General features: G+C 44.3%; 1 protein-coding gene and 1 non-coding gene across 2 annotated transcripts in view; both read left to right on the forward strand.

Moving 5' to 3' along the window:
- Positions 1 to 982: 982 nt before the first annotated feature.
- LOC137315442 (NACHT, LRR and PYD domains-containing protein 3-like) overlaps positions 983 to 25,893 on the forward strand; it is a 52,286-nt gene continuing 27,375 nt past the window's right edge. The window contains exons 1-3 of the mRNA XM_067980120.1: positions 983 to 1,007; positions 2,915 to 3,064; positions 20,670 to 20,749. Of these exons, the coding sequence (XP_067836221.1) occupies positions 983 to 1,007; positions 2,915 to 3,064; positions 20,670 to 20,749 (255 nt within the window). The remainder of the gene's footprint in view (positions 1,008 to 2,914; positions 3,065 to 20,669; positions 20,750 to 25,893) is intronic.
- On the forward strand, positions 1,479 to 1,551 carry trnam-cau (transfer RNA methionine (anticodon CAU)). The gene has a single exon. It is a non-coding gene; the product is annotated as a tRNA-Met (tRNA).

Consider the following 25,893-nt stretch of genomic DNA (forward strand, 5'->3'; position numbering starts at 1 on the left):
CGTCAGACAGTGGTCGACGAGGAACGTTCTGTGGGTCCTGCAGGAAAAGGAGAAGGTGGATCCAATCGGGCAATTCCCCGGCCAGACGGTCGATGCCATTTGGCAGAAAGTCTCGTCGCCGGAACTGACCAACAGGCAACGGGATGTGGTCTGGATGGTGGTGAGAAGGACCCTCCCAGTGCGGTCCTTCCAACACACACGGAATCTCAGCACCACCTCGAGCTGCCTTCAAGGCTACAATGGGGACGAGACCGTTGTCCGTCTCCTGGTGGACTGGACTTTCACGCAGAATGTGTGGAGAGAGATGCGTTGCTATCCGTCCCAGTTCATCTCCAACACCTCGGTAACACAGGACGCTGTGCGCTACAGGCAGTTTCCCAGAAGGCACACTGAGACAGATATCAACTGCTGCTGGAAGACCATCAACTCGGTGAAGGAGGCTCTTTGGTCCGCTCAAAACCTCCTGGTGTTCCAGCTGAAGGAGCGGTCCACGACCGAGTGTTGCCGACTGGCACAATCCAAGGTCCAGGAGAATGTGCTGCGGGACGCACTGAGGCGCGGTGCAGCCTATGCAAGGGCTCGATGGGAAAAGGCTACTGTGTGAAGCATTCCCACCTTTTATTATGCAGAATGTATTATAAGATATGTACTGTACTTTGTATTGAAATAATGGGACCATAGTGTGTGCGATCTGTTTTATATTGTTTTCAATTGAAATTGTGACTTTTACCCTGAACTTTATGTATCCTTAAATTTTATGAAATAAAGTATATTTTCAAAATAAAAAGAATTGATGCAGAAAGGCGCTCCTTTCAGCAGCGAGAGACCTGTCCGACTGACTGAAAGAAGTCTTTTTTTGTCTGAAAGTGAGTGCGGTTTGACCTGTTGTTGCTCAAAGGCGCTCCCTGCTGGTGAGCAGAGGCAAATGCTCGAGCAAATCAGCCGTGTTCAGACAGACACGGAACGCTTTCGGGTTTGAGAAATGAAAAGCGCCAACATTTTAAGCAGTAAGCAGTCTGTAAAGTGAAGAAAGCGGCCTTGAGCTCAATACCGTTTACTCCAAAACCACTATTTTGAGCCGGAATTAAACCAGCGATTTAAGATTTCAAGTTTTAATCTCTACAAGTTTTCCACGCTACCAGCTGAGCTATCGAAGGGAAGTAGCAAAGGCCCATCTCTTTGGTAATTGTTCACCGTGCGCCTTTTGACACTCACCGACTCGTGGAATCGCGTGGGAATGACCGAGACTGACTCGGTACCTGCTCATACTGCGGCGCGGTGGGAGTGTGAGCTCCGACTTACTCTCCACGCCCTGAGCCAGTGGAGCAATGGGTAACGTGCCTGACCAGAATTCAGAAAACTGATGGTTCGATTTCGACCTGGATGGATGGTTTTTGCAAACTGCCGATCAGTTTATGACTTTACACCTTGCAAACTGTTCTACATGTTTGTGCTGCCTGGACATTTAGGCATCAAGTGCCTTCTTAGCGCAGCAGGCAGCGCGTCAGTCTCATAATCTGAAGGTCCTGAGTTCAATCCTCGGAGAAGGCATGATTAAGCTTTTTTTTCCATCTTTGCTCATGACCAAAATCAAGAATTTTTGCTTCCTGCAGCACACCAAAAGATTTGCTGCCCCTTGACCTCTCTGTACCGTAGCACGCAGTGAAGTTTAAGAAGTACATGGACCATGGGCTCGCTGAAAACTGACGCCACTTTTTTTTCTGGACAATTGACCCAAGTCAAAAGGTGTGTGGAGAATGCAAGAATCTATCCTGCCATCTCTCACATGCTCATCGAGCACTCTATCAGAATCATAGAAAGGTTACAGCACGGAATGAGGCCATTTGGCCTATCGAGTCCGTGCAGGCTCTATGAAAGAGCAATCCAGCTAGTCCCACTCCCCCGCCCCATCCCCGTAGCCCTGCATTTGTATTTCCTTTCCATGATTGAATCACCCCCTCGGGCAGTGCATTCCAGATTCTAACCACTCGCTGTGTAAAAAAAACTTTTTCCTCATGTCACCTTTGGTTATTTTGCCAAACGCCTTAAATCTATGCCCTCTGGTCCTTGACCCTTCTGCCAATGTGAACTGTTTCTCTCTATATACTCTGTCTAAACCCTTCATGGTTTTGAAAATCTCTATCAAATCTCCTCGCAACCCTCTCTGTTCCAAGGAGAACAACCCCAGCTTCTCCAGTCTATCCACGTAACTAAAATTCTTCATCCCTGGAATCATTCTAGTAAATCTCTTCTGCACCCTCTCTAAGGCCTTCACGTTATTCCTAAAGTGCGGTGCACAGAACTGAACACAATACTCCAGATATGGCTGAACCGTGTTTTATAAAGGTTCATCATGACTTCCATACTTTTGTACTCTCCCTATAAAGCCCAGGATCCCGTATGCTTTTTAACCGCTTTCTCAACCTGCCCTGTCACCTTCAATGATTTGTTCACATATACACCCAGATCTCTATTTTCCTGTACCCCTTTTAGAGTTGTGCCCTCTAGTTTATATTACCTCTCCTGTTATTCCTGCCGAAATGCATCACTTTGCATTTTTCTGCGTTAATTTTCATCTGCCACGTGTCCGCCCATGCCACCAGCCTGTCTATGTCCTCTTGAAGTCTATCACTATCCTCCTCACTGTTTACTGAGCTTCCAAGTTTTGTGTCATCTGCAAATTTTGAAATTGCGACCTGAACACCCAAGTCCAAATCATTAATATATATCAAGAAACGCAGTGGTCCCAGCACCGACTCCTGGGGAACACCACTGCAGACCTCCTTCCAGTCCGAAAGACAACTGTTCACCACTACTCTACGTTTCCTGTCCCTTAGCGAATACTGTATCCATGTGGCTACTGCCCTACTTTATTCCATATTTGAGGTTATTTCTTGTAAATTTCCCTTCACAGTAGCTGCTTTGCACTCGCCTCCGAGCGGCTCCACGACCAGCAGAGAAATCTTGCCTTGGGTTGGCCCCCTCCCTGAATGCAATCAATACATTGCTCCAATCGGTGGTATCGAGCATCAGCAAGCGAGCAACAGCAGAACGGGAAGCCGCAGTAATCGTGAATGATGCTGAGAAAAGCCCGAGCCTGCGGAAGGCAGACGAGGTCACAGGAAAGGCACAGCGGCCCCGAGCTTGAGGGAGCAGCGAGAGCCCTGTCTGACTCACTGACTGACTGACTGACTGACTGATGGAAGAATGTTTTGCCTGAAAGCGGTTTGAAGTGTTGTTACTCAAAGTCACTCCCTGCTGGTGAGCAGAGGCAAATGCTCGATCAAAACAGCCGTGTTCGGGAAGACACAGAAAGTTTATCGCACCAACATGTTAAGCTGTAGGCCGCCTGTAAAGTTAAGAGAACGGCCTTGAGTTAATTACTTCAAAAGCACGTTTGTTCCATCAAACCAGCAACCTAAGGATGACTTTGATCTGTTGCTGTATTACAGTCCTCCGCTCCACCAACTGAGCGATCAAAGGGAAGCAGCAAAACTGCTACTCTTTGGTGATTGTTCACTGTACACCTTTTGACACTCCCGGACTCGTGTGGGCATGACCGAGACTGACTCGATACCTGCTCACAGCGCTGCACTGTTACTTACTATCTGTAACCACGGCCAGTGCAATAATGGATAACATGTCTGTTCATAAATAAGCCCATTGTAGAGTTCGCTTCTCGTATGACTCGAAGGTTTCTGCTATTTTTTTAATTACAAAACATACATTACGACATAAAATTTAAGAATACACAGAGTTAAAACTAAATTTGAAAATTTCGAAGCAATACAATACAATACAGACTGTATCTCATGATATGACCTTTCCAGTAAAAGTGGCCTCACCCTGTGATCTCACGGTATGACCCGTCCAGTTAAAGGGGCCTCACCCTGTGATGTCACAGTATGACCCGACCAGTTAAAGGGGCCTCAACCTGTGATCTTACAGTGTGACGAGTCGAGTTAAAGGGGCCAAAAGCATCATCTTCCGGTCCAGAGTCTGTGGAGCAGGACTAGAAGTGCTCGCACTTCTTCTTCCAGAAGCTGCTCAGAGAGACTTCTGTGATCAGCAGCCTGAAGGAGGAAGAGGGCTCGGTGACTTCTTCATAGACTGACATACTGAGGGTCAGCAAGTCCTTTTATGCCAGACTTGCTGATCTTCAAGGCCACCCCACCTTGTATTGTACAGAAAGTAATATAAGATATGTACTGAGTCCACCCCATCTTGTATTGTGCAGAATGTAATATAAGATATGTACTGAGTCCACCCCACCTTGTATTATACAGAATGTAATGTAAGATATGGACTGAGTCCACCTCACCTTGTATTGTGCAGAATGTAATATAAGATATGTATTGAGTCCACCCCACCTTGTATTGTGCAGAATGTAATATAAGATATGTATTGAGTCCACCCCACCTTGTACTGTACAGAATGTAATATAAGATATGGACTGAGTTCACCCAGCCTTGTATTGTACAGAATGTAATATAAGATATGTACTGAGTCCACCCCACCTTGTATTGTACAGAATGTAATATAAGATATGGACTGTGTCCATCCCACCTTGTATTGTACAGAATGTAATATAAGATATGTACTGAGTCCACCCCACCTTGTATTGTACAGAATGTAATATAAGATATGTACTGTGTCCATCCCACCTTGTATTGTACAGAATGTAATATAAGATATGGACTGAGTCCACCCCACCTTGTATTGTACAGAATGTAATATAAGATATGTACTGTGTCCATCCCACCTTGTATTGTACAGAATGTAATATAAGATATGGACTGAACCCACCGCATCTTGTGTTGTCCAGAATGTAGTATAAGATGTGTACTTTGCTTTCTATTAAAATACTGGGATCATAGTGTTTGGGATCTATTTTGTATTGTTTTGAACTGAAATTGTGACTTTTACACTGAACTGTTAGTATCCTTAAATTTTATGAAATAAAATATACTTTGAAATTTTAAGAAGTTGCTGCTCAAAGCCGCCCCCTGCTGGTTAGCAGAGATAAATGCTCGAGCGAAACAGCCGTGTTTGGGCAGACACAGAAAGCTTTCAGGTTTGAGAAAAGAGGCGTCAACATGTTGAGCTGTCGGCTACCTGGAAAGTTAAAAGAGCGGCCTTGAGCTAAATGCTGCTTAATCCAAAAGCGGGCACGTTCCTTCAAGCTGGAATTGAAACAATGATCTCAGGATGACTTTGCTTTGTGATTTGTTTGATGAATTATCCTCCACTCTACCAGCAGAACTATCGAAGGGAAGCATCAAAGGTTCCTCTCTTTGGTGATTGTTCACCGTGCGCTTTTAAACACTCCCGGACTCGTGGAGTCACTTGGGCATGACCGAGACTGACTCGGTCCCTGCTCATACCGCAGCGCTGTGGAAGTGTGAGCTGTTCCGAACTCTCCACAATCTGGGCCAGTGGATCAATGGGTAACGTGTCTGACTCAGAGGCCAGAAGATTGTAGGTTTGATTTCTAACTAGTTTGAATGTTTTTGCACATTTTTTTAATGACAAAATGCACCTTATTTCATAAAATTTAAGAATCCACAGAGTTCAAATAAATGATCACAATTTCAAAGCAATGCAATTCATAACAATACAGATCGTACACAATATGATCCCAATATTACAATTCCAACGAAGTACATATCTCATAATGCACGGTGACCAATACCACGTGGGATGGCCTTACACGGTTCCCTTTCTCCATCGAGCCAAACTGTTATCAAACTGTTGGGGATGCACCAGGACAGAAAACAACTCTCTCCACACCTTCCGCAAGAAGGGACAGTCCATCAGAAGGTAGATGTTGGTCTCGCCGTGCTGCAGCCTCGAGGGCAGCTCGCGGTGGCGCTGAGATTCCGTGCATGTTGGATGGACTGAACTGGAATAGCCATTCTCACCAACATCCAGGTCACAACTGGCGCCGGTTGGTCAGTTCTGGCGACGAGACCTTCTGCCAAATGGCATCGACCGTATGTTCGCGGAACTGACCGATCCGGTCCAGTCTCTCCTTTCCCTGAAGGACCCGCAGAACGTTCCTTGTTGTCTGAGGGCTTTGTCGTCAAAGGGGTTCCTCCTCAGGAACTTCTCCATCTGGGACAGGTGGGGGCAGGGGATGGTCCAGCTCGACGGTACTTCCTCTATCTGCTCGGCCAGCGTAGGAACTGAGCACGCAATGATTTTTCCGTAGGCTCGGCCTCCTCTTAGCATCATTCCTGATTACTATGCTTTCCCATTCTGCTGTTCTGGGGAATAAGGTGGGTCAACTGAAGCAAGTTTCAGTGGGGCAACATTTAGGAAACAGTGATCATAGTATCATGAGGTTTAGATTAGACATCGGCAAGGACAAGGAGCAATCTGGAGTGAAAATACTTCATTGCAGGAGTGCCAATTTCAGTGGGTTGAGATCGGATCTGGACCAGGTAAATTGGAAACAAAGATTGGCAAAACTGGAATCAAACAAGCGGCAGCCTTTAAAGAGGGGATGGTTTGGTTACAGTCCAGGGTCATTCCTTCGGAGATCTGGGGCAAACAAAGCCAGATATCCATGGATGACGAAAGATATAGAGAGTAAGATGAAGCAGAGAAAGGGGGCATATGACAGATGTCAGGTTGATAATACAAGTGAGAACCAGGCTGAATATAGAAAGCTGAGAGGAGAAGTGGAAAAGGAAATAAGAGGGGCAAAGAGAGAATATGAAATAGACTAACACAAAACAGAATCGCAAAGTCTTCCACAGGCATATAATAGTAAACGGGTAGTAAGAAGAGGGATTTGGCTGATTCGGGGCCAAAAAGGAGATCTACACATGGCGGCACACGGCGTGGCTGAGGCACGAAATGATTACTTTGCATCTGTCTTTACCAGGAAAAAGTTGTTGGCAAATTCACTGTAAAAGGGAAGGTAGTTGAGTTTCTGGATGGGCTAAAAATTGATAAAGAGGTGGTGCTAAAAAGGCTGGCTATGCTTAAAGCAGATAAGTCACCCGGTCCAGATGGGATGCATCCTAGGTTGGTGAGGGAAGTCAGGATGGAAATTGCTGAATTAATGGTCATAATCTTCCAATCTTCCTTAGATACGGAGGTGGTGCCAGACGACTGGTGAATTGCAAATGTTACACCCTTGTTCAATAAGGGTGTCAGGATAAACCCGTCAACAACAGGCAAGTCAGTTTAACCTCGGTGATGGGGAAGCTTTCAGAAAAAAATAATCAGGGACAAAATGAATAGCCACTTGGACAAGTGTGGATCAATAAACGGACTAATTGGATAGCCCTTTCAAAGAGCTGGCACAGGCAGAGTGGGCTGAATGGCCTCCTCTTGTGCCGTACCTACTATGAAAATATGAAACTATGAACAACAATTTCAACGCCATAACCCTGAAACAAAATGGCAGCCAGTAAGGCAGCAATCTTACTGAGGGGCAAGCTGGACATCTTACTGAGGGGCAAGGCGGCTATCTTACTGAGGGGTAAGGCAGCCAATTTACCGGCGGGCAAGGGGGCAATATCAAACAAATTTGCCGCCATGAAGCTTAAACGAAATGGCCGTCCTGATCCTGAAACAAAATGGCCACTATTAAGGCATCCATCTGACTGAGGGGCAAGGTGGAGCTTGTTATGATGAGAGAGACGGAGAGGGTTCATTTGCTGTTCCTGTTAAATCACTGTTGCACTATAGTTAAAGATACAAACTGAGTGAGACTAGCACTAGCTGGTGTTTAACATAAAGACAGCGGCGCAGTGAGAGAATTAAACATCAAAACGTGAACTTCTGCAAAAAATGGATTAACATTTGTTTATTTGGACGTAATGTTTACGGAGAAGGAGAGACGAGACATTCAGAGGAAACGTCAAATGAGCCATTTTTTTGTGGAGTTTGCAATTCCAGCTTCTATTAAATAAATCAGAGTAAAATTGGTCTCAATCTGAATGTAGTTCTGATCTGGGATTTGGTTCATTTCTCCATTATTCATATTTTTATTAATCTGAAACAATAACAGTATTTGTAACAGTAACAGAGCAGGAGAGTGCTGCAGGACCCTGTCCAGTTTAGTAACACAGCAGAAGGGGTAAGAGTACATTATGATTTATTACAGAATCCAGCAGCTCACTGGGAAAGTTACACATGGTCCAGATGGAGGAGCAAAAAGGTGCAAAGTGATTTTACACTTTAATTTGGGGCAATGCCTTTTTTATCTCCACAAGATTTAATTTCATATTTAACGTAATGCGCTTTTTTCACGAAAGAAACTTCAGGCACAAACCACGGCTTCATAAAGAAAACAATCAGTTCTTATTAATACACCAGAAAAATTGAGATTAGAATTTAAACGACATCTGGGGATTATACCCGATTTAGAATTGCTTTAACACCAATAAACAACACATTCTGAATTCCTAAAATGCATAACCGTTTGGAAATCCAATGTGTATCTTGGACGAAGCCCATGACAACAGTTATATCCTTATGGTTGGCTCAAGGTTGGGGGAAGATTCCAAGTATTTTGAGGGATACCGTTGTAGTGTAGCGTGACTTTCTCTTATATCCAGGTCATCTGCTTCACAGGCAATCTGTAAATCTACATCGAGGCATCAAGCTGGGAGATAGCGAGCAGTCAGGAAGATTCCAGGTGAGGTGGTGTTGCCAGGAAGCGAAAGGTGAGGTTGCAGCTGTCGTGGTGGATCTGTGTCTCTCCCCACTCAACATTTGCCCAACTGCTACAGACACTTTTAACACAGAATCACACCTCTGGGACAATGGCTTGACAACATTTCGTTCCGACAAATACAACCCACGATTGATTGACACTTCAGTTGTTTTCTCTCAGTGTCCACAACGTAACCAAGTTAATTCGGCAGGCGTTCAAACGACCTCGAGACCTCCTGGAATCGTTCTTGTAGCTACGGTAGTCTATTCTCTGATCTGTGATGTTTTACAATGTATCATTAACAATCCTTTGAACGATCCTTGCTCCTTTTAAGAGTCTGTTCCCTTCAGACATGCTGAAGCCGAATTAGTCTCAGACTCTCGTTTATCAGATGCATGTTTACTACACAGAGCAGCTGGGAAACTCCTGCAGTCAGTAATGGTCAGGGTCAGGTACACAAGACTGAGTGACTTTATTGTGCAGCCTCCAGGCATCATCTTTAGAAATGTCAAAATTAAATCCACAAGAGTGCTACCCCAGAACAAACATGAACTGTCTGGCCTGCTTCATCTGCTGCTGTTCTGCTGGTCAGCACTCTCACACACTCCAGGCTGATTACACAGTTTGTTTGGCTATATAATGCTTTCTGTATTCTATTCGCAATACTGTCTCTACCCTCCTGTCACTATATATGTTTGTCCGTCTTTCATTGTGTCTGCTCTCTGTTTATGTCGTTTGTCTCTATTTATTTTCTGTGTGTTTTTCTATCTTGTTATTTCCACTTCTACTTCCATCACTTTGTATTTATTTCTCAGTCTCTCCCTTTCGATCCATCCATGCCTGCTTGCTCTATCTCATTATATATATGATTTATTTCACTCATTCTTTCTCTCGTTATTTTTCTCTCCTTTCTTACAAACTGTCTGTATATCTCTCCTTCTCCGAGTAGCTCTGTCTTTCTCCCTCTTTGCTTCTCTCTCTCTCTCTCTCTCTCTCTTTCAATCTCACACACACCCTCGCTTTGATATGAATCTGTCTGAAATTTTCTGCGCTTTTTAAAATCATTATATATTTTTTGTCCCTGCTTTCTCTCTCCATCTGTCTGTATCACTCTGTCCCTCTTTCCCCTTCTCTCAGTTTCTCTCTCTGCTGCGTCTCTCTGTCTCTCTCTCTCTCTCTCTCTCTCCCTCGCCTCTTTCGCTCTCTCTCTCCTTCTCCCTCTCTCTCTCTCTCCCCCTCGCTCTCTACCTTTCCATTTATGGGGACTGCACCTATTCTGATCAGGCCCACAGCAGCTACTTTTATTACCAGCTTTTCAAAATTTGCCCGGTGGTCATCTCGTTGAAGCCCAGATGAGCTCTTTGGAGCCGCCATTTCGAGCAACAATTCATGTGTCGCCTGTGAAGCAAATCCTGCCTCAATGGGTCAGATTATCAATAAAATATAATCTCAGAATCAGATTTCAGATCATTTCAGGGCTTTGTGCTGCTAATATAAAATGTATTTTCCAACCCCCGGGAAGTGTAGGGGATGGAGTATGAAATGGGATTTGCTTGAAACCCTTCAGTTCTTTCTATGATTTCACTAAATTAACAATTAAATTGAGTGGGTATTTCACCGCGTTCTTCAGCTCCTCTCTGAATTTAGTCTGCGTCAGGACATAAATACACGTGTTTGTGCAGGAACTGAGGAGCTGCAGCATCTTTGCTGTGTTTTCTGTGAGCAAAACAGGGTCAGTGTAGGAGTAAATATACCGAATGTCTGCAATTCGCACATAAATGTAAAAGACAACCGATGTCAGCCACAACAGTATAAAACTGCCCGATATACTGAAGAGTAAAATAATGGATTTCTTTCGGTTCTCCATCTCTGGATCACTCTGATTCTCTCCATTGCTGCGGCCCCGGAGTCCCCTGCGGATTCGACTGGACACTAAAATGCGCCTGACTGTCAGAACATTGAGCAGCAAAATCAGACAGACCGGGACACAAGGGGTTAAAATGAGGTGAAACATCTCAAATGCTGCCCATGCGGCGGAACTACGGAAGCTCGGTTTATTCACACAAAGCCAAGGAACTTTATCAATTATGAATTGAGTTTCAAGTGTAAAATACCAGGGGACATTCACCAAACAGCCCAGCACACTCATTGTTCCCAGAACCACAGCCGCCGTTCTCTCGGTGCAATATTTAGTTTTCAGCTTCACACAACAAATGGCCACAAATCGATCAAAGGTGAACGCGACTGTGAACCAGACAGAAACATTCGCGGTTACAAAACCCAAGAATATAATAAAACTACACACGGGAGTAATTTCCAGGAATGACATTGGGAGATACATCAAAGTAATCTGTCTCAATATCGGATCCGCTATAACGACCATGAGATCGGCCACTGCCATTCCCACCAGGTAGCGACTGATACATTTGGAGAGACCGCACTTTCCTCGGGACAGGATCACAATCGCCACCAAGTTAACTGTAAGAGAGAGAAAAGGAAGCAGAGAAATTACTGATCAGACCTGGAGCCAAAGCAGCAGTTTGAGAGGATCTGGGGTGAAATTTCCAGCTTCGTTGTTGCATCGAAGGGTGGAAAGTGATTGACTGACCTGGGCAGCGCTTTCGGGCAGAGAGATGTTTTTAAACACAATGATCAATAATGAATTGGGAGATGGATATAGAAAGTGAATAAAGTGAGCACCGGATCCACTGAAAGGGCTGAGTGAGGGCGCAGTGCCAGTGGGGAATGGAGATGGGGTTTTACACACCAGGAATCCAGCGGATTAAAGCCAGATTTAGGCTCCAAATGGCGAGGGAAAGAGAGAGAAGGGTCAGGAAGGTGAGGGGACAGGGGGACGTGGAGCCTCTTTGTTGATATGGGCTCAGAGAGCCGACAGGAGCTGGCACTCAACGGGAAAGTCAGCTGGAGAGCGAGCTAATGAGTGAGATTGGGAGGGAGACACTTAAAAGGACATGTAGGAGCTGGAGGGGAGTCAGGAACAGAAGATTTGGGAAAGTGTACAAACTGAAGAAACGGATGAGGAGACAGAGGATTCAATGCAGTGAGAGGAGAGGCTGGGATTCACAGGGAGAGACGGCCGCAGAATGTTCGAGGAAATCTAATCTCTTGGTCCCACTAACACAATCCAACTAATACATTCAACAGTTCATTTCTGTGGTTATTGGTGTCAGGGAACCTGTGTTCTGTATAAAATATGTTCAATAAATTTACTTTGTGCATTCAATTAAAATTAAATTGATAAGTATTAATTAAATCAACCTCGTTGTTTATTGAATTCAGCCTCGCTTTAAAAATACAGTATATGAATAATTCATTACGATCAAGAAAATTCTGATTCTATTTTTGAAGTAAATTTTCATTATGTTAGTGTTACGTTGGAAAACAAGGAACATTCACAAAAACAGACTGAGGACCTGACAGGGATATAAACATGAGGAGCGAGTCACAGAATAAAAACTCACCCAATCTGACCATACCATAAGTCAAATTTCCTATGTTTAATTGTACTGGAAGTTTCAGCAGTTCATTCTGATGAATTATTCACACCACAGCATCTTGCTTTCCCTCTCATTCGCCCTCTCTATCACTCACTCCACTCTCTTTCTCAAGTCCATTTTCATATCCGATTAAATTCTATCATCCTGTGGCTGCATTCTGCTCACCAGCCCCGTGTTCCACCGATCCTATTTTCAGTGTCAGTTTGTTAAATAGTGAAGCCTTTGTGGAATAGTTTAATGTTTCTACAGATCATTCAAGTCTCCACCTGTTCACCTACACTGTTCACTTCATCTACAAATCATGGAATAAACAGAATCAAATGCCTCTCCCAGGCAGATCTCACAATAATTGAGATTCATTCTCCTGTAATTATAAAGTAAAGTGATGGATGGCGGGATTGTTCAATGAACAAAACCCCAAAATCACACTTATAATCTGCAGATACACAGAAGGGCTCCTGATTCCAACAGATAGAGTGTGAACTTTGACAACATAACATCAAAACTTTTCATTTTACAATGAAGTCCAGTGACAGTCAGTGAATTCATCCACAGTGAAGCAGAGAAGGAGATGTGAAAGAGTCAATAGCAAACTCAGTTCAGTAGCCAGATATCTGAAACGGCGTCAGATACACACGTAATGAAATAATATTTCATAACAGTCATCACCAATAAATACATTGACATCCCAGTTAAACTGAAGCATGTTATTGGGGAGGGAGGACACTGCACTGCCTCCCTGTAACACTGAGACCGTGAGCTGTCTCATTATCAATCACTGAAAATACATTGATGAAAACATATTCCAGAAAAGTTCCACACGATGGAAATATTAACAGCTCCTGGTGGTCTGATACCAGCTCTTAGTCCAGACAGCGTCTGATTCCAATACATTCAGTACAGGCAATAATCCAGTAATAATGTCAGGGTTGTATATACAAAGGTCACAACAGATATAATATAACTCCTACAATTTCGAGCGTTTAGAAGTTAAGGAGATAGCATTATTCAACAATATATTAATACAGAGAATAATCCAGTAACAATGCCAGGGTTGGATATACAAACATCATTACGGATATAATGCAGCTCCTACAAGACCGAAAGAGCAGAGACTTAACACATTCCATCATTCAACCGATAGAACAGAACAGGTCACTGTGTAATAGTAGTGAGAAAAAAGTAATTTGCCAAGTATAGCATTAAACTTAACACTGAATTAAACCATTAACAGCTGGGATAATGGCTTACCTGGAACTCCAACGGCTGCAAGAACAGGATAATACATGCGTTGCATCTGAATTATTACTGGAGATCCCATTTCAGTGAGAAGCAGCGACTTCTGTTGGCCTGGAAACCACAACTCCGGCAGGCACTCTGAGCTGATCCATTCCAACAAGCCCTGATTTATACAGGGGATAAGTCTCCACTGACACGGTTATACCCCTGACCATTGCTATTCGTTACAGTCAGTTTAACAAACACATTGCATCAGCAGCTTTGACTCCGATGTAAATAATGTGGTGAATAAAACAAAAAGTTCTCAAAGTCCATGTGATTATCTTAATCAGACCTCTCTTAGGAATAAAGTTTAAATCTGTTCTCATACAGGACTGATCCAATAATAATGAACAGCTCCATTTACAGTTTTTATATAATTGTATTGACCATGTTCAATCATGGAGATTCATTTATAAATGTTACCGATTCTCCGCAGTTTCCCAGTTAAAATATGAATTCTGTGTCTCTGACACGAGGACAGTTAAAGGGCAGGTTGAGGATTGCAGCCTCGAAATGCCTGGGTGATATTCGGGGACGGACACTGAACGTGTCCCAGTGACATTCCTCTCTCCGCTATTTTACTGCAGATGTTTACCCGTTCATTCTATATTGGTTAACGGCTCCAGTAAAATTGGTCCCGCGTAACACCGAGCTGAGCTCATGACCCGATTGACCTCCATCACAAAGGCCCCGTTTTTCCCTCACCCGCCTCCATTCCTTCCTCAGCCCATTGCCATTGAAACCCTCATCAATGCCTCTGTCCCCTCCAGACTCCATTCCTCCAATACACCCCTGGCTGGACACCCAACCCCCACCTTCCATAAACGCGAGCTCGTCCAAAACTGTGCAGTACGTGTCCAACCAGCACCAGGTCCTGCTCGGCCTCACTGACCCTCGCTGGCTCCCAGATCCATATACCTTAAATTTAAAGTTCTCATCCTTAGGTTTAAATCCCTCCACGGCCCTCCCCAACCCATCTGCACACCTACAGCAAACCCACCCATCATTTCCTCTTCAATGGGTTACTGGTCACTTTTGGTGGGCCGACCCTCGCTTGGTTCCACTCACCTATCTGATCAGAGCCAGGAGAATCTTCTCTTCCCACCCAATCACCATTATCTCTGATGTTTCTAAAGGTTCAATCCTTGACTCCCTCCTCGTCCTCATCTACATGCTGCCCTTTCATTACATAATCCACACACACGGACCAGCTTTCAGATGGACGCTGACAAAACCACCGCCTCTCTTGACCCTTCGTGCAGGATCAGAGAGTTCAGGGGTTATATGTGCACAAATCGTTGAAGGTGGCAGGGTTGGTTCAGTAAGCAGTTAAAAAAGCATACGGGATCCTGGGCTTAATAAATAGATGTAAGGAATCTTACAACACCAGGTTATAGTCCAACAGTTTTATTTGAAAATCACAAGCTTTCGGAGATTATCTCCTTCGTCAGGTGAGCGAGTGAGCATCTCCACATCAGGTTTATAAATAGAGGCATGGAGCCCAAAAGCAAGGATGTCATGATGAACCTTCATAAAACACTGGTTCAGCCACAATTGGAGTATTGTGTCCAGTTCTGGGACACGCACTTTAGGAAAAATGTGAAGGCCTTAGAGAACGTGCAGAAGAGATTTACCAGAATGATACCCGGGATGAGGCACTTTAGTTACGTGGATAGACTGGAGAAGCTGGGGTTATTCTCCTTCAACAGAGAAGGTTGAGAGGAGATTTGATAGAGTTGTTCAAAGTCATGAAGAGTCTGGACAGAGCAGATAGAGAGAAACTGTTCCCATTGGCGGAAGGGTCAAGAATCAGAGGACTTAACTTCAAGGGGATTGGCAAAAGAACTAAAGGTGACATGAGGAAAAACGTTTTTACACAGCGAGTGGTTAGTGTCTGGAATGCACTGCCAGAGAGGGTGGTGGAGGCAGATTCAATCATGGCCTTCAAAACGGAACGGGATAAATACTTGAAAGGAAAAAAATACAGGACAACGGGGAAAGGGTAGAGGAGTGGGACGGGCTGGACTGCTCTTGCATAGAGCCGGCACGTGCTCGATGGGCCGAATGACCTCCTTCTGTGCAGTAACCTTCCATGATTCTATGACTCCAATGTCCTTGAGTTTGTCAGACCAACATTCTGTTTTAGATGAGACACAATTTCCTTCAGTTAAAAATTGGGAAGTCCAAGCGACGGACTCCATCACACCCCTGGCTTTTTGATTGGTGAGTCGCTCACCACTCCGGTCCTCCACTTCTGGGAACTTGTGCATCCACAGTCCATTTGTCCTTCTTTTGACAGCCGTGCCTTCAGCCACATCCACGGTCCAGTGTGGTCTCCGTAAGCCCCTCCATCTCCCTCTCTCCATTTCAGATGCCAGCCGTGGCTCAGTGGTAGCACTCTCACCTCTGAGTCAGAAGGTTCTGAGTTCAAATTCCACTCCAGAAACGTAAACACATAATTTAAGCTGACACTGCAGTGCAGTACTGAGAGAGCACTGTTCTGTCGGATGGTCAGTCCTGAGGGAGCACTGTGCTGTCGGATGGTGAGTACTGAGGGAGCACAGGGCTGTTAGATGGTCAGTACTGAGGGAGCACAGTGCGGTCGAATGGTCAATACTGAGGGAGCACTATGCTGTCGGATGGTCATAAGAACCTAAAGAATAAGGAGCAGGAGTAGGCCATACGGGCCCTCGAGCCGGCTCCACAATTCAATCAGATCATGGCTGATGTTCGACCTCCACTCCACTTTCCGGGCCAATCAACATATCTCTTGATTCCTTCAGATTCCAAATGTTCTTAGGAACATAGGAACAGGAGAAGGCCATTCAGCCTCTCGTGCCTTTACGCCATTCGTTAAAGATCATGGCTGATTTGTGATTTAGCTCCAAATACGTGCCTTTGGCCCATTTCCCTTAATACCTTTGGACAACAAAAAGCTATCTATCTCACATTTAAATTTAGCATTTGAGCTCGTAACAATTGCCGTTTGCAGAAGAGAGTTCCAAACTTCAACCACACTTTGTGTGTCGAAATGTTTTCTAATCTCACTCCTGAAAGGTCTGGCTCTAATTTTTAGACTGTGCCCCCAAATCCCAGAATCCCCAACCAGCGGAAATAGTCTCTCTCTATCCACCCTACCTATTCCCCTTAATATCTAATAAAGTTCGATCAGATGATTCCTTAACCTTCTAAACTCTAGAGAATACAACCCCAATTTGTGTCATCTCTCCTCGTAACTTAACCCTTGAAGTCCGGGTATCATTCGAGTAAACCTATGCTGCACTCCCTCCAAGGGCAATATGTCCTTCCGAAGGTGCGGTGCCCAGAACAGCTCACAGTACTGCAGGTACGGTCTAACCAGGGTTTTGTATAGCTGCAGCATAACTTCTGCCCCCTTGTACTCTCGTGCTCTCGATATAAAGGCCAGCATTCCATTAGCCTTATTGATTATTTTCTGCACCTGTTCATGACACTTCAATGATCGATGTACCTGTAACCCGAAGTCCCTTTGGGCATCCACTGTTTTTAACTTTTTACCATTTAGAAAGTACACTGTTCGATCCTTTTTTGATCCAAAGTTGATGACCTCACATTTGTCTACATTGAATTCCATTTGCCACAGTTTTGCCCATTCACGGAATCTATCAATATCGCTTTGTAATTTTATGTTTTCATCCACACTGCTTACAATGCCACCAATCTTTGTATCATCGGCAAACTTAGATATGAGACTTTCTATGCCTTCATCTAAGTCGTTAATAAATATTGTGAATAATTGAGGCCTCAAGACAGATACCTGCGGGACTCCACTAGTCACACCCCGCCAATATGAGTACCTACCCATTATCCCTACTCTCTGTCGCCTTTCGCTCAGCAAACTTCCTAACAAGTCTGTACTTTTCCCTCGATTCCATCTTAGCTAACAGTCTATTGTGTGGGACTTTATCAAATACCTTCTGGAAGTCCAATAAATAACATCCATTGACATTCCCCTGTCCAATACTTTAGTCACCTTTTCAAAAAAATCAATCAGGTTTGTCAGGCACGACCTACCTTTCAGAAATTCATGCTGGCTCTCTCTGATTAACTGAAAATTCTCGAGGTGTTCAGTCACCCTATCCTTAATTATAGACTCCAGCATTTTCCCCACAACAGATGTTAGGCTTACTGGTCTATAATTCCCTGGTTTCCCTCTCTCTCCTTTCTTAAAAAGTAGAGGGACATGTGCAATTTTCCAATCTAGTGGGACAGTTCCTGAATCTAGAGAACTTTGAAAGTTTATAGTTAGGTCATCTGCAATGTGCTCACCTACTTCCTTTAAAACACTGGGATGGAAACCATCTGGTCCTGGGGATTTCTCACACTTTAGTGCTATTATTTTCTTTATTGCTGTTGCTTTACTTATGTTAATTTTATTTAGTCCCTGTCCCCGATTCAATATTAGTTTTCTTGGGATTTCCGGCATGCTATCCTCTTTTTCTACTGTAAATACTGACGCAAGGTAATTATTCAACACGTCTGCCATTTCCCCATTGTCAATGACAATATCCCCACTTTCAGTTTTTAAGGGGCCAACACTGCTCCAGAACTCCCTCTTTTTCCTAATGTAACTATAATAATCCTTATGTCTTATACTGTCCGTTACCTCTTTAGTTGTGCATTGCTGGGTTTTTTTTGCAAGTAGAGTTGTTGCCCCTCAGGGGTATAAACCGATTCTGTATCACGTTAAATGTTCCTTAAAACATTTCGCACTGATCATCGCTCGTTTTACCCATCAACAGATTTGCCCAGTTTACTGTGGACAGTCTCTGTCTCATCCCATCGAAGTCGGCCTTACCCAAGTCCAGAATCTTGGCTATTATCCCTTTCAAACACTACCTTGAACTCGGTCATGTTATGATCGCTATTGGATAGATGTCCACGCACAGTTAAGCAGTTAGGGATGGGCAATAAATGCCGGCCTTGCCAGCGACGCCCACATCCCGTGAACGAATAAAAATTAAAAAAACTAAATCTGGTTCATTACTCATTACTAATCGAGTATGGCTTGCCCCCTTGTTGCCTCTGGGACATACTGCTGTAGAAAACTATCCCGGACACACTCAAGAAATTCACTATCTTTCTGACAGTTGCTCGTCTGCTTTTCCCAATCTATGTGAAGGTTAAAGACCCCCATTAAGACCACTATGCCTTTCTTACACGCTTGTCTAATCTCTGCATTTATCCAATCTAGCACTTCAGAGCTGCTTCCAGGGGTCCTATACAAAACTCCCACTATGGTCTTATATCCTTTCTTATTTCTCAATTCAACCCATAAGGTCTCTGTTGGCTGCTTACCTCTCGTTATATCCTCCTTTATCATTAAAGTGATTGCATCTCTTATCACTGAGGCTACTCCTCCCCCTCTTCCATTTTCCATATCTCTCCTGTAGACCTTATAATCCAGTATATTTAGTTCCCAATCCTGACCAATCTGCAGCCATGTCTCAGTAATAGCTATCATGTCATACCCTCCAATTTGAATCTGAACCTGTAGTTCATTTAATTTATTCCTTATGCTCCGTGAATTTGTATTTAGAACTCTTAGTTGGGCCACACACCCTAGCCTGACCTTCAGCTTTGATGCTGGGTTAATCGTTTTACGCCTTCGAGTTTTCACTTTATCTGTAATGCCTAAAGTACACTTTCTTTCTGCTGCTCTCTGCTTTTCCCTTTCACTTGTTCTTGAACAACTGATTGTACTATTTGTATTGAAAATTTCCCCTGGGTCTTCCCCTCTCTTGCTGCTCTCAAATTTACTCCTTTCTGACTCCCCTTCAGATTCCCATCCCCCTGCCACTCCAGTTTAAACCTTCTCCAATAGCACCAGCAAAACCATCCGCGAGGACATTGGTCCCGGTCCTGCTCGGCTGTAACCTCTCCCGCTTGTACAGGGCCCACCTCCCCCAGAACCGGTCCCAATGTCCCAGGAACCTAAATCCCTCCCTCCTACACCATCCCGCATTCATCCGGTCTATTTTCCTGTTGCTATACTCACTAGCACGTGGCACTGGTAGTAATCCTGAGGTTGTAACTTCTATGATTCTATGATTCTAATACCTTTGAGGTCCTGCTTTTTAATTTTTCTCCTAACTCCTTAAATTCACCTTGCAGGACCTCATCCCTTTTTACCTATGTCGTTGGTACCGATATGGACCACGACTACTGGCTGTTCACCCTCCCCCTCCAGAATGCCCTGCAGCCCCGCTTCGTGACATCCTTGACCCGAGCACCAGGGAGGCAACAGACCATCCTGGCGTCGCGTTTGCCGCCACAGACACGCTTATCTGTTCCCCTGACAACTGAATGCTCTATCAATATAGCCCTGCCTCTTCTTTCCTCCTCTCTTGTGCAGCAGAGCCACCCGTGGTGCCACGAACTTGGCTCTTGCTGCTTTCCCCTGTCAAGCCATCTCCCCCAAAAGTATCCAAAGCGGTTTATCAGTTCGAGAGGGTGATGGCCCCACGGGACTCCTGCTCTACCTGCCTAGTCCTTTTCCTCTGCCTGGCGGTCACCCATTTCCTTTCTGCCTGCGTAATCATTGCTCTGTTGTTAATAGGAAAATAACCTGTGACGGCAATTGTACAAATTCAGGGCAATAAGGATCAGGTTGGCATGAAAACGGGCTTTAAACTGAGATTAATAAAGCCGGGATCCGAATACAATTCATTTATACAGAATTAGAATAGTGATAAAGAAACAACTACTGATCGAAAGGCAAGATAATTCCAAACACTTAACGTTTCAACTCAGAGAGTTCAATGTGTCCTTCCCTTTGGCGTTTGATGCCAATAAACTAACAGCGAGATTTGCCACTTGCTGTCTCTGCCCTTTTATTTTCCGATAATAAAGAAGTTTTATGATGAGCAATAAAATCGAATTGAGGACACAGAACTGAATCCGGCTGCAGAACACAGTTTCTATGTGGGGTCTCGTGAACCACAGATGGAAGAGCTGGCGGTCAATTTAATCATTGTTACCACATAAAGAATTAATGACTTCGGTTAAAAGATCAGTAATTTATCAGAACAATTCGATCCGAATGAGACAGTGTGTGATTCAGACCGAGCCTCACACCAGAGAACAGGGCGGAGAGGGATTGTACTGATCAGGCTGAAGGTCGTGTTTATGACTGTGGTATGGAACTGATCTTTACACAGGTTGTGTCATTAACCTGCAGACCCCACAACCCGAACTTACCCGGACACTGTGGAAACTGAATCAGGGGCCGCAGCACAAGGTAAGGACCCCGAATATACTGAGCACAATTGCAGTGTTTTAAAGCAGCAGAACTGACCCATCGCCGTGTATTTGTGTATTAGTTCAAGGAGATTGAAAAGTTTTATCCATATTGTGAACTCTCTGAGTTGATTGTATCAATATTGAAACGATTTTTTTTACAAAAGTTAACTTACTGGAAGAAGCGCCATTTAACAGAATAAAATGTCCAAATGTTAACTCACGCACTGAAATCATGCTGTTGTAAATCATTTTCAAAGATAATTTTCGTTTATGACACGGTTATAGGTTGAGGTTTTTGAATGTAAATCACAGCCTCGAACCGTCACCGAAATCCAATGTTTCCAACAACGGGAGATTTATCCTTTGACCCGCATTGACCTCAGGATGCTGGGGCTCCTTCGTGCAAAATCCAAACAAACGCTGCCTTGTTGTCCAGGAGAGTTACTGTCATTTCTTCTCTCGTATTCAACTCTTGTATTGGTGAACAAGTCAGGGTCCGGGGATTTGAGACACCGCCCGAACTGAGTGTATCTGAACAGATTATTGATGAAATAATGCGGATGCTGCAAATCTGAAAAATGCTGGAAATGCTCAGCACGTCAGGCAGCATCCGTGGGTAGAAGAACAGATTTAACGCTTCAGATTGAAGTATCTTTCATCAGAACTGGAAGAATTAAAGATTGAACAGTTTTTAAGCAAGTACAGAGTCAGGGAAAGGACGGGGGGAAGGGGAGGGGAGGAAGGAAGTGACGGACACACATGCCAAGTAAAGCCGCAATCCAGAGGACTGGGAGAAATATCGGAAACAACAAAGGGATACGAAGAAAATATTAAGAGATGCAAGAAGGGAATACGGAAACAAGATTTGCAAGTAACAAAAAGGCTAATGGTAAACACCCCAGCGTATTAAAACAAGGAGGTGTTGGAATTGCAGAAGCGTTAGTCATAATCTTACAAAGCTCTCTTGATTCGGGAATTGTGCCACTGGACTGTGCAGCAAAATTGCTACTGTCATTGCATTATTTAGGGTGAGATAGAGAAACCAGGTAACTGTAGGCCTGTCAGTTTAACGTCAGTTGCAGGGATGTTACCAGAATTGGTGATTAATTATAGTGTGACTGAGCACTTGAGCAAATATGAGCTGATCAGAGAGAGAGAGCGTGGCTCTGTTAAAGCGAACTCATGTCTGACTAATCCAGTTGAATGTTTTGAGGAGATCACTAATAAGGTAGAAAAACAATGTCTGTAGATGTTATCTATGAGAACTTCCAGAAGGCATTCGATAAGGTTCCACACAAAAGATAATTGGCAAAAACGAGAGAGCTTGGAATTTTGACTTGGGTTAGAAATTGTAAGGGAGTTGGGAGTCAGTGGGGATAAATGGTATTTACTCAGATTGACAGGTTAGGGAGTTGGGAGACAGTGGGGATAAATGGTATGAACTCAGATTGACAGGATACGGAATTGGGAGACAGTGTGTATAAATGGTATGTTCTCAGATTGACAGGTTAGGGAGTTGGGAGAGAGTGGGGATAAATAGTATGTCCTCAGATTGACAGGTTAGGGAATTGGGAGACAGTGGGGATAAATGGTATGTACTCAGATTGACAGGTTAGGGAGTTGGGAGAGAGTGGGGATAAATGGTATGTCCTCAGATTGACAGGTTACGGGGTTGGGAGACAGTGGGGATAAATGGTATGTCCTCAGATTGACAGGTTAGGGAATTGGGAGAGAGTGGGGATGGATGGTATGTACTAAGATTGACAGGTTAGGGAGTTGGGAGACCGTGTGGATAAATGATATGTACTCAGATTGACAGGTTACGGAATTGGGAGACAGTGGGGATAAATGGTATGTACTCAGGTTGAGAGGTTATGAAGTTGGGAGACAGTGGGGAAAAATGTATGTCCTCAGATTGACAGGTTAGGGAGTTGGGAGACAGTGGGGATAAATGGTATGTACTCAGATTGACAGGTTAGGGAGTTGGGAGACAGTGGGGATAAATGGTATGTACTCAGATTGACAGGTTATGGAGTTGGGAGACAGTGGGGATAAATGGTATTTACTCAGATTGACAGGTTAGGGAGTTGGGAGACAGTGGGGACAAATGGTATGTACTCAGATTGAGAGGTTATGGAGTTGGGAGACAGTGGGGATAAATGGTATGTACTCAGATTGAGAGGTTATGGAGTTGGGAGACAGTGGGGAGAAATGGTATTTACTCAGATTGACAGGTTAGGGAGTTGGGAGACAGTGGGGACAAATGGTATGTACTCAGATTGAGAGGTTATGGAGTTGGGAGACAGTGGGGATAAATGGTATGTACTCAGATTGAGAGGTTATGGAGTTGGGAGACAGTGGGGATAAATGGTATGTACTCAGATTGAGAGGTTATGGAGTTGGGAGACAGTGGGGATAAATGGTATGTCCTCAGATTGACAGGTTAGGGAATTGGGAGAGAGTGGGGATGAATGGTATGTACTAAGATTGACAGGTTAGGGAGTTGGGAGACCGTGTGGATAAATGATATGTACTCAGATTGACAGGTTACGGAATTGGGAGACAGTGGGGATAAATGGTATGTACTCAGGTTGAGAGGTTATGAAGTTGGGAGACAGTGGGGAAAAATGTATGTCCTCAGATTGACAGGTTAGGGAGTTGGGAGACAGTGGGGATAAATGGTATGTACTCAGATTGACAGGTTAGGGAGTTGGGAGACAGTGGGGATAAATGGTATGTACTCAGATTGACAGGTTATGGAGTTGGGAGACAGTGGGGATAAATGGTATTTACTCAGATTGACAGGTTAGGGAGTTGGGAGACAGTGGGGACAAATGGTATGTACTCAGATTGAGAGGTTATGGAGTTGGGAGACAGTGGGGATAAATGGTATGTACTCAGATTGAGAGGTTATGGAGTTGGGAGACAGTGGGGAGAAATGGTATTTACTCAGATTGACAGGTTAGGGAGTTGGGAGACAGTGGGGACAAATGGTATGTACTCAGATTGAGAGGTTATGGAGTTGGGAGACAGTGGGGATAAATGGTATGTACTCAGATTGAGAGGTTATGGAGTTGGGAGACAGTGGGGATAAATGGTATGTACTCAGATTGAGAGGTTATGGAGTTGGGAGACAGTGGGGATAAATGGTATGTCCTCAGATTGACAGGTTAGGGAATTGGGAGAGAGTGGGGATGAATGGTATGTACTAAGATTGACAGGTTAGGGAGTTGGGAGACCGTGTGGATAAATGATATGTACTCAGATTGACAGGTTACGGAATTGGGAGACAGTGGGGATAAATGGTATGTACTCAGGTTGAGAGGTTATGAAGTTGGGAGACAGTGGGGAAAAATGTATGTCCTCAGATTGACAGGTTAGGGAGTTGGGAGACAGTGGGGATAAATGGTATGTACTCAGATTGACAGGTTAGGGAGTTGGGAGACAGTGGGGATAAATGGTATGTACTCAGATTGACAGGTTATGGAGTTGGGAGACAGTGGGGATAAATGGTATTTACTCAGATTGACAGGTTAGGGAGTTGGGAGACAGTGGGGACAAATGGTATGTACTCAGATTGAGAGGTTATGGAGTTGGGAGACAGTGGGGATAAATGGTATGTACTCAGATTGAGAGGTTATGGAGTTGGGAGACAGTGGGGAGAAATGGTATTTACTCAGATTGACAGGTTAGGGAGTTGGGAGACAGTGGGGACAAATGGTATGTACTCAGATTGAGAGGTTATGGAGTTGGGAGACAGTGGGGATAAATGGTATGTACTCAGATTGAGAGGTTATGGAGTTGGGAGACAGTGGGGATAAATGGTATGTACTCAGATTGAGAGGTTATGGAGTTGGGAGACAGTGGGGATAAATGGTATGTACTCAGATTGAGAGGTTATGGAGTTGGGAGACAGTGGGGATAAATGGTCTGTACTCAAATTGACAGGTTGTATCAACTTGGCCTCTATTCCTTCGAGTCCAGAATGTTGAGGAGTGATCTGATCGGGATGTTTAAAATGTTAAAAGGATTCGATAGGCGAGATGCAGAGAAACTATTTCCTATGATGGGGAATCAAGAACGAGGGGACATAATCTTAAATTCGAGTTAGACCATTCAGAAGGGAAATAAGGAAGCACTTTTTCACACACAGGTAGTAGAAATCTGGAATTCTCTTCCGCTGGAGGCTTCGGAAGCTGGAACAATTAAAGCTTTCAATACTGAAATCGGTAGATTTTTGTTCGTTCAGTTTTTCAATGGACTTGGAGTTAAGGCGGCTGAATGGAGTTGAGATGCACACCAGCCATGATCTCACTCAATATTGGATCAGGGATGCGCTTGACGCTTTCCGCCACCGCTGGACGCCGCATCATCGACACTGAGAATAAAGTTAGGATTTGATTCTGGTTTCGTTTGATTTTGTGATAAATCAAGGTGTCAAAAAATAGTGCAGCCAGCTCCAGGGTCGGAATGGTTTACTCCTGTTCCTATGTTTCATGACAATCGATGACTTGCTGCCCTGGAACATACCGCATCACTAAAAAATCCAGATGTGAACTATCCATTCAATGGGGAAATAGAAGCGAACGACAAAAACAGCATAATTGGACCCTAGAATGAGAGCTTAACCCAGTGAGACTAGAAAATAGGCAAAATACCACACGTGGAATCTTTTAAATGGAGATGTGTGACCAAACAGAAATTATTTCCCGAGTCTGTAACTGCATTGGGTGAAAATAAAACGGGATGGGCTGTGCAGTTAATGTTGGATTCTGCCCGTACTTCGTGTGACACTGGGGTAGTTAGAATAGCTTTGTTACATCCTTTGTGGTGGGTGGGAAAACAGACATGCAGCAGGATGGGTAAGGAAGCAGGGAAGGTAATCAGGCATGGGGCATGTGGAATGAAAGGAGGGGGAAATCAGTTACCGAGCAGGAGGGCGAAAGGATGTGAGGAAGATCAGGCATGGACCAGGAGGAAAGGAAAGGCAAGGGGAGAATTAGGATTGCAGCAGGTGGGGATGGAATAGAGGGTTAGGGGAGAGATAGGAGTGGGGGAAGGCAGTCGAATTGGAGGCGGTTACAGGAGCAGGGGGACTTTCAGTCACGGAGCAGGTGGGATGGAAAGTGCATCTGGGGAAGG

Source organism: Heptranchias perlo, unplaced genomic scaffold, assembly GCF_035084215.1.
Source record: "Heptranchias perlo isolate sHepPer1 unplaced genomic scaffold, sHepPer1.hap1 HAP1_SCAFFOLD_55, whole genome shotgun sequence".
Classification (NCBI taxonomy): domain Eukaryota; kingdom Metazoa; phylum Chordata; class Chondrichthyes; order Hexanchiformes; family Hexanchidae; genus Heptranchias; species Heptranchias perlo.